At 32.5% G+C, this 9,816-nt stretch overlaps 1 protein-coding gene across 1 annotated transcript; it reads left to right on the forward strand.

Annotated features, from left to right (window-relative positions):
* Positions 1–7,285: 7,285 nt before the first annotated feature.
* On the forward strand, positions 7,286–9,420 carry LOC144558816 (putative F-box protein At5g52610). Its single transcript, XM_078307695.1, has 2 exons — positions 7,286–7,394; positions 8,129–9,420. The coding sequence occupies exons 1-2, from the start codon at positions 7,320–7,322 to the stop codon at positions 9,284–9,286; spliced, it is 1,233 nt and encodes a 410-aa protein (XP_078163821.1). The 5' UTR covers positions 7,286–7,319; the 3' UTR covers positions 9,287–9,420.
* The last annotated feature ends 396 nt before the right edge of the window (positions 9,421–9,816 follow it).

The raw sequence follows: 9,816 nt of genomic DNA on the forward strand, positions 1-9,816 counted from the left end.
TCCCAAGTAGACTTTTGATGAAAAATATTTATACACAGTGTTGAGCATACATGTCATGTTATGAAAACAATCTGTTTTTTTTAATTAGTGAAGTTAAATGTCTATTAATAATTTTATTAATAAGAAATATATTTGTAAACAATCTCTACAACAAGTCAAATAATTATAATTTCTAGATTTATTTTTTTATTCTCATCACGAAATTCTCTAAACTACTCTAATATTATAATTCTATTTATATACACTCTTAATCACTATATTACCTTAATTTCTATCTTTTTCTACAATCGGATCTGCTCGAAAACAATCTCTACATTATTTGAGAGTTTTGGTTTGGGAATGTGGCATTGTGGCCTCACTTGATACTAAGGGATGCTTATTTAATTTTGATAGTTTTAAATCAAGTAAAATATTTAAACAAAAATTATAAATATGTTGTTGATATTATGATAATTGGGTAACAAATTTCATGCAATTTGAATCTCATTTGATATTTTAAAGATTGTTGAATCTAAACCGTATAAATTTTAAATCATTCGATGAATCTCAAAAAGTGCATAAAATTTAAGCTTTTTGATATACATGATGTAAATATAATATCGAATTTAATTATCAGAATTTAAAAAATATATATTTTTCAGACAATTGGAAAAATCATTAAGTGAAATGATTTTTGATGAATTTCAACCCTATAAATTATTAGGTCATGATTATAAATTTATAATCTACTTACGATGGACGCAAAATTGGCTTCTGCCATGTTTCCTTAAAAAAAAAAAGATGGACCCAAAATTGGAAAAAGACAAGAGCAACAATAAGCAAATTAATTTTCAAAATAATAGTCATCTATTCTATCAACAACATGGAAATACCACCTATATATATATAAGCCAACTGAAATGGAGTCTGTATCTGCTGCTTTCTTTCTTTTTTTGAGAAAGACTGGTAGCAGCTACCAGTTGAATCTGCTGCTTTCAGGTGATGGAATAAAAGTAGGACCATACATTATACACATGATGACTTATAGAGGGCCTTTTAAGCTTTTTATATATATATATATATATATAGGGTCTGTCTAAATTGCTGCTGGCAGCATTTCAGCAGAGGTGCTGCCGGGGCTATATTTAGCCGTGTGATGTCCAAACAACAAATCCAAACCGTTAGATGTTTAATCTATATTATAACCTACTTGGAGACCAAATTTTATATTTTTTGGAATTTTTTTACTATATATTAAGCTGGTTTGAAAACCGCTGATTTCAGTAAATTTCTGCAGCATTGAAATCAGCGGTTTTCAAACCAGCTTAATATATAGTAAAAAAATTTCAAAAAATGTAAAATTTGGTCTCCAAGTAGATTATAATATAGATTAAACATCTAACGGTTTAGATTTATCGTTTGAACAACACAAAATAGAAAAAACAGTGGCAGCACCACCGGCAGAAATGCTGCCAGCAGCAAATTAGCCACATCCTATATATATATATATATATATGCTAATGTGCTTTCGGTAGCATATGAGCCGAAATACACACAATCCAAATTTAAAATTTCAAAATTCAAAAAGTCGATCTGAACCGTTCATCTTGTTCTCCATATTAATATGTGCTTGGAGACCAAAATTTATATTTTTCTGAATTTTTTTACTATTTATTAAGCCACTTTGAAAATTGCTGATCCAACGGTGGCTTAACAAAATAGTAAAACCGTTGGATCAAAGATTTTCAAAGTGGCTTAATAAATAGTAAAAAAATTCAGAAAAATATAAAATTTGGTCTTCAAGCACATATTAATATGGAGAACAAGATGAACGGTTCAGATCGACTTTTTGGATTTTGAAATTTCAAATTTGGACCGTGTGTATTTCGGCCCATATGCTACCGAAAGCACATTAGTCTATCTCTCTCTCTCTCTCTCTATATATATATATATATATATATATAATTTCATTTTAGATTTATACACAATTGATTCTTTGTTCCAGGGTCCATTTGGCAATACGGTTGCATAATTAAGGATGAAATTATCTAATGCACAATACAAGTGCTAAGGAGCTCACATTCCACAAAATAGTGAGATTAAAAATGTATAATGAGAGTAAAAAAAAATAGTATGAAATTCATGGACCATTTCTATAACAAAAGGATTTGGAAAATAACAATAGCCGGAGGACATTTTGTATTACAATTTGAAAAGTATTTTCTTAATAATTTGAAGAAGTGATTTTTTGTTTTAAAAAAATACGACATTTTTAAAAAATTGCCGTTCTAGTTGTCATGTGGCTATAAGGATTACATGATTAAGAATGTAATCATATAATGCATAATTAAGTGCTAAGAAGCTCCCATTCCACAAAATAGTGTGATTAAAATCTGTATAATAAGAATATTAGTAAATAAATTAGTATGAAATTCATGGGCTAACATAGGCATAGGCAAGCCTAGGCCTGTGCCAAGATTTAAACTTCAAGATAAATTATATATATTTTTTACTTCAAATTAATGATCTAACAAATATATATATATATCATATTAATTTAAGTGTACTTGGAGCCGAGTTTTTTTTTAAATATCCATTTTCATAAATATTTTATTAAAAATAACCATGGTTCAGCTGAAATTATAAAAATACCCAAACCGTGAATTTTTTCCATGGTCCGAAATTAAAAGTCAGAACCGTGAAAAAATTTCACTTTTTTTTTTATAAACTCACTTTTTTTTATAATATATGTATAATATATACATATATACAAATACATATATTATATATAAACATATGAGGAGGGATCGGATGACACCCTTTTTTGGTGACATCGGATGACACCGTGCATTTTCAAAGTCCAAACAATCGATCCAAACCGTTCAACTTGATGGATATGTTAAAATGTGCTTGCATATCAAATTTTATATTTTTCTGAATTTTTTTACTATTTATTAAGATGGGTACAAAAATTCAACGGTCTGAATATAGCGATTTTGTTAAATACTTAATAAATAGTAAACAAATTCAGAAAAATATAAAATTTGATCTACAAGCACATTTTAACATATTCATCAAGTTGAACGGTTTGGATCAACTGTTTGGGCTGTGAAAACTTTGAAAATGCATGATGTTATTCAATGTCACCAAAAAAGGGTGTCATCCGATCCCTCCTCTAAATATATATACATGTATTATATTATGAGGAGGGTTCAAATACCTCCATTTTTTGTGCTTCCATCATGCCTCCATTTTTTAAAACTTTAATAACTCAAAATTTAAAACTTAAAACTTAAAAGTCAAAATAAAACTGTTAGATGTGATCTATATTATTTTCTCTATGTGCTCATAAAAAATTATTACATTTCAATTTTGATTTTATGTGAATCAATAAGTTCAAAAATCAATGTCTAGAAATCACCCTCATTAGTGCATTTTTTACAACCTCTTGATGACAATCAAAATAAAATTGAAATGTAATAATGTTTTGCACGTGCATAAATAAAATGATGTAGATCATATCCAACGGTTTTATTTTGATTTTTAAATTTTGAATTTTGAATTATTAAAGTTTTTAAAAATGGAGGCATGGTGGAGGAAGAAAAAATGGAGGCATTTGAACCCTCCTCTTATATTATTAATACATATACATATATTATATTATATATACATATATTATGCATATATTAGAAAAAATGAGTTTATAAAAAAAACTAAAAAAAAATAAATCCAAACGACATTTATAAACAAAATACCAATCGTTGTATGTCTACCGTTGAACGGAAACTTAAACTGAATATTTGAGGCACTAAATAATGTTTTTATGAAATTCTGATGCTTTAGATGTCCGAAGATTTTCCCCGTGACAAAATTCGGATTCGTCTTGTCTCTTCCTTTCCGAAAAGTGGTCATATGCGCAAATCCGACTTTCTTAGCCAAAGTTATGGTTGTTTAAAGTTTTTTTGAAAGCTGAACTTTGAAAATTCATAACTAACTGTAGAAAAATTCAAATAAATTGAAATTTGTGTCAATTATGTGTATTTTTTAATGCTCTATATGCTGGTGTAATCTGTTTTACAGTTTGGTCTTTGTATCAGTCCAAACTTGCTGATTTACCAGCAGAGGTCAAATTTGATATACATATACATATATTATAGATATATTATATGAGGAGGGTTAAAATGCACTCTTTTTTTGTGCTCCTAACGTGCACCCTCCCTCCATATCTTTATTTTCAAAGTTAAAATAGTCGATTCGAATCTTTCAACGTGTTATTCATATTAAAATGTGCTTGGAGACCAAATTTTACATTTTTTGGAAATTTTTTACTATTTTTTCATAATTTTTGATTAATCTAAACAATAATAAAAAATTCAGCAAAGTGATGATTTTTATATATATACATATACATACATACACATATATATAGAGTGTGGCTCATTTGCTACCGGAAGCACTTCGACCGAGGTGCTTCCGAGGCTATATTAGCATATGTGATGTTCAAACAACAAATCCAAACCGTTAGATGTTTAATCTATATTAAAATCTACTTGGAGACCAAATTTTACATTTTTTTGGAATTTTTTTACTATTTATTAAGATGGTTTGAAAATCGTTGTTTTTATTAAAATTATGCATCATAAAAAAACAGCGACTTTCAAACCATCTTAATAAATAGTAAAAAAATTCCAAAAAATATAAAATTTGGTCTCCAAGTAGATTTTAATATAGATTAAACATCTAACGGTTTGGATTTGTTGTTTGAACATCACATATGCTAATATAGCATTGGAAGCATCTCGGTCGAAGTGCATTATAAAAAAAAAAATGAGTTTATAAAAAAAAAACTGTGGATATTTTTCACGGTTCCGACATTTAATTCTGGACCGTGGAAAAAATTCACGGTTTAGGTATTTGTTATAATTTCAGCTAAATCATGATTATTTTTAATAAAATATTTATGAAAATAGATATTTTTAAAAAACTCGGTACTTTGAGTTATATCTATCACAATCCAATTATATTTAGCGGAAGAATATTTTCTAAATCCTTCCTTGCACGTCGAAAAGGCGACCTTCTTTATTACGCAAGAAATCCTTAACCAGGTGCCCAGTACAAGATTTTGAGCAGTACGCCTACGAAGGCTACACCAGAGCAATATCGCATATTATTATATGGGGTAGTCATCTATGGTCTATCTAATCACCTAATTCCATGGCTATACTTAATTTTTTATCCCACCTAAAAATTCAAATAGTTTGTTACAGTCTTTACAAATGGAGCAGACCAGCTCAAGCCTTCTGCCCTGCTGGTCTCACCCACACTGGTAATGGCAATAGAGTGGAAAAAACGTGCCGTGCCGTATCGTGTCTAACACGTCGTAATTTTGGTCTTGTGCTGTGCGGTGACCAAAATATTGCGTGCCGTGTCCAAATGTAGCTGGTTACGTTTCTGATATTTAATTATTTTTTTATAATTTAAGTTAGTTTATTCAATATTCACAATTTGATTAAGACATAATGGTTCAAAATACAAGTGGCTCGCATGATTACGTGCCGTGCCGTGCCGTGACCGGACCTTTCGCGTGACGTGCCGTGCTGTGCCAAAATTTTCAAAAGTTAGTCACGGCACACGAATGATCATAGCACGGGACACGCGAATCACGGCACAGAACAGTCACGCGTGCCGTGCCGTTCTGTGACGGAGTCGGCTCTGCTGTGCCATTTTTCCCACTCTAAATGGCAACTCCTAAATAATAAAAAAAAGCAGCCGGGACCCAATAACCAGTGACTCATAGTCGGCTTTGTTCCAAAAAAGCTTTAACAAAACGATGGGGGACCTTAACTGCTTCATAGAAGATGGGAGTTCTAAATCGGCAGCTCATAATAGAAGATGGGGCCTTAACTGCTTAACATCGGTGGATAAGGACTCCGTGCCATTAATGTTTACTGTCTGAATAACAATTTGTTTGATCCGGAAACCTGGACCCTTTTTTTTTTTAATAACAATGGAAGGCGGAAAAGGGGCTCTCACCAAATTTAATTTGTCTGCCCTGAATTCATAATTCATTTGACCTTTTGCCTTATTTAAAATTATGTTTCTGACATATTATTTCGTTTTCTGATTTTTTAATCGGATAGAAAAATAAAATATCCAACTGGGTTTAATCTCCAACGTAATCAAGATAATTACTTGACCTAAAGGGAAATTAATTTGCAGTAGCCTCACATCACAAAATAAAAAGGTTAAGGTTAGGTACTATGGTTAGCATAAGGCCTTCAGTGCTATTGTCTCATAAACCTATTGTATAAACTTCATACTTCGATCTCAGTAAATTAGTCATATAATGAACTTACAAAATACTATTTTTTACTATTTTTTTATGATTTATGAAATATGGTAAAAAATAATCTAAAATATTAATAATTTTCTTTTTATTTTTAAGGCATTTTTTGTCATCTTTGATAAATCATAAACTCTAATTTACTGAGCTACTTATATCGAAGTTTGAACTTTATACGATAGATTTTTGAGACAATAGCACAAAAGACCTTATACTATCAATAGCACTAAGTTTTACTTAAAAATACTCTCCATCCTCAATTACTTGAGAGTTGTGAGACTTGAACAGGGTAAGATCGGTTATGTTGCATCACAAGTAAGTTCACATTTATTGTAATTATAATTAGTACAGCAAATTATTGTTGTAATGTCTTTTTTATATATATATCTTAAATTTTTACTAAATTTTTTTAATCTCATTTAAACCGTCCGATTCAGATTAAATGGCTAACCTGCATTAAGGCATGTTCTTGCTTCATCATGGGCTATTTTTATATTTGGGCCTCGTATCATGTGGCGAGGGCCTAGTGATATAAGTCTAAAGCAAGAAAGCCTTTTTATGTTTACTCTCTTGGGCCAGAAACAGTAACTAAATATTGGGTGTCTTGCGCGATCCGGAGACTCCGCTGCTCTCCAAATAGGAGAACAGACCCTATTATTCCAAATCCGACGTTCATATGTGTTACGATTCGTGCATGAAAAAATCAACGGGCGGTCCAGGATCACGATACTTGTAATCCAAAATTCTCTCTTACATTTATCTGAAGCAGATTCGCTGCAGATTTACTGACAGTAGGGTCTCACAAGTTATGCTCGCACTAGTGGGTCCAGTTAAGACATAAGAACAAATCATCAGAGACTCGCTACAGATTTGCTATTGCGGAAACAGAACAGGGAACCAGAAATTGCTCCGACCGCTATTTTGTCTTTTATTAAGTAGCTTTCCAGTTTCTGCCATGTGAGAGAGAAAAGAAAGGAGAAGATCGGTGCGAATCGCGATGCAAGCTCGTCTCCTACCCGAATCCGACTGCGCTTCCATTCCGAAAAAGGAAGGCGATGTTAACTGTCGCACTGTGAGTTACTCTTCTGGCCTCGGCGCTTGTTTTGGTCTTTTCTCGAACCAATTTGGGTTCAAGAAAGCTTTCTTTTATCCATGGGTTTATATATATATATATATTTTTCTTTTTATCTTTGTAATTAGCTGGTGTAACTGATTTTACTTGTGTAGTTAAGAAGAGGTATAGTACGATTTATCTGCAATGGACCTTTTCCAGCCCTGATCAAAACAAGACTGATTCAGGGAAAGCAATATAATCATACCTAAATGCCTTTACTTTTGATACATTATTACTATTAGAGTTATACTATTGTATAATGAACTTTTGTGATACGTCCATTTAATACCATTTAATATACCTAACAATGTTACTATGTTAGCTAGATTTAAAAAAACAAGTTAAAATTCCTCAATTCCTGTGTGTTCTCCATCACTGAGATAGGAAATATGTCAAAGTTGGCCATTGATTAATAATTTGAAATTTTTTACAGTTTAATATTAATGAACTTTTGGTGCAGTGACCAAACAAATTAGAAATGAAGGACAACACATCTACTACTGTAAATTTTTTAGTTGAACAACTTTTTATGTTGAAAGTTGGATTTATTAGATTTACCCCTGTTGTTATTAAACAATTAAAATCTGAATGCATTATGGAGGCAGTTTCAATCTCCTCTTTAAAGTTATTTCCATGCAATATCTTTCATTGTATTATATGTAACTGCTTCCCTCTAAATTCGTTCATTTCAGGAAGAAAAACATGGATTAAAGAGACCAACTGATTTAACCCCAAAAGATCTTCACCCTCCTTTAACAAACTACATTAAGCCTCTGCCTGTAGACGTAACCACCAACATTCTATCTCGCATCAATGGGAGGGAACTCCTGAATATACTACCTGTATGCAAAGATTGGTGGTCTTTAAGAAAAAATGCCTTCTTCATAGACCTTCATCTCTCTCTTGCTGTTAGGTTGACCCCACCTGGTATCATCCTGTTCTGGCATGGAGAAGATAAAGGCCAGCAAAGGTACAAGTTTCAAGTCCGTAACCATCAATGGGAGCGCCAGTTTAGCCTGGCGAGAGAATCCGACCCAATACTAGTCACTCCCGCTTGTAATGGGCTTATTTGCATCTATGACTTCAAAATGGGTATAACAATGTGCAATCCTACAACCCAAAAGTTCATGGATTTACCTAGACCAACCCCAAATAGTGCAAGGCTGATGAATACCTTCCCAAAATGCTCTCTCGGGTTTGACCCGATAAGAAAACAGTACAAGGTGGTACGGTTTTTTTACCGTAAGGTGGATCACGCCAATCAGAGTTATAATCTCGGTTGTGAGATTTTTACGCTAGGGGCTGCTTGGTGGAAGTTGATAGCTTCCATTGGTTGTTACCCTACTGGTCCAGGTGTCAATGCTAAAGGTTCGATTTATTGGATAATTGGGTCTGGTGCGCGTAATATATCAACTGACAAAATACTGGCATTAAACCTTACAAAAGAGAAATTCAGGGATATTTCTTTATTGGCAACCAGAAGCCAATTTGGAGACGATGTTAAAGAATCAATATCCCTTGCACAACTAGAAGGGAATCTCTGTGTTGTTTATACACGCTTTTTCGAGTCTTATACAGTGGATATATGGATGCTGATGGACTATTTGGGCAAGAGGTGGATTCATAAATGTCATATAAGATTACCAGCACAGATGAATGACCTGAGATATAAAATAGAACCAATTTCTATGTACGATGAGAAGGTTATATTAAGAAGGGGACGGAGCTTTTATGAATATAACTTGCAAGATGGGAAGATGGCAAATGTATATACTGCCTCTTATGAAGGGCAGCCTCTTCAAGCATTTTCTTTTGTGCAGAGTCTGGTCCCCCTTGGGGATTCAAGTTAGAATTTGGATATTTCTCTTTTATTATGAGATTCTTATGAACTGTTTTCTCCCTTTTTTTTTCATCTAAATTGTAGTCTGTATTTTCTTGGGAAATCAAAACAAGCCCTCGAGCTGGATTGATTAGTATCACGAGACATGGGTTGCATTTGGGATCCTTTATTGAACCTTGTTAAAACTTTTTTCTGAATTTTTTTCAATGTCAAACTTAAAATGCATTGCATAGACATCTCTCCTAGAAGCTAAGAGTACTTTTGTTGCATGTGCCTAATGCACAGCATGGGGGTGGGGGGGCTCTACCGGGCTTATTTCATAAGCAGATCGGTTTATTTATTTACCATATTTTATTTTACCGGGTCACAAAAAATAAGCATGATCAGCCTAAGCTAAGAATGTTAATCTGACAAGTCAGAGCTAGTAAATTTGGTGCAGACCCCAACAACAGGAGACGCCTAAGGGAATTCTTATTGACAAAGACTTTAAGGTCCGACCATACATCAATCGCTTTGCCAGTTAAGGTGCAACCATAAATG

Source organism: Carex rostrata, chromosome 8, assembly GCF_964058835.1.
Source record: "Carex rostrata chromosome 8, lpCarRost1.2, whole genome shotgun sequence".
NCBI lineage: Eukaryota > Viridiplantae > Streptophyta > Magnoliopsida > Poales > Cyperaceae > Carex > Carex rostrata.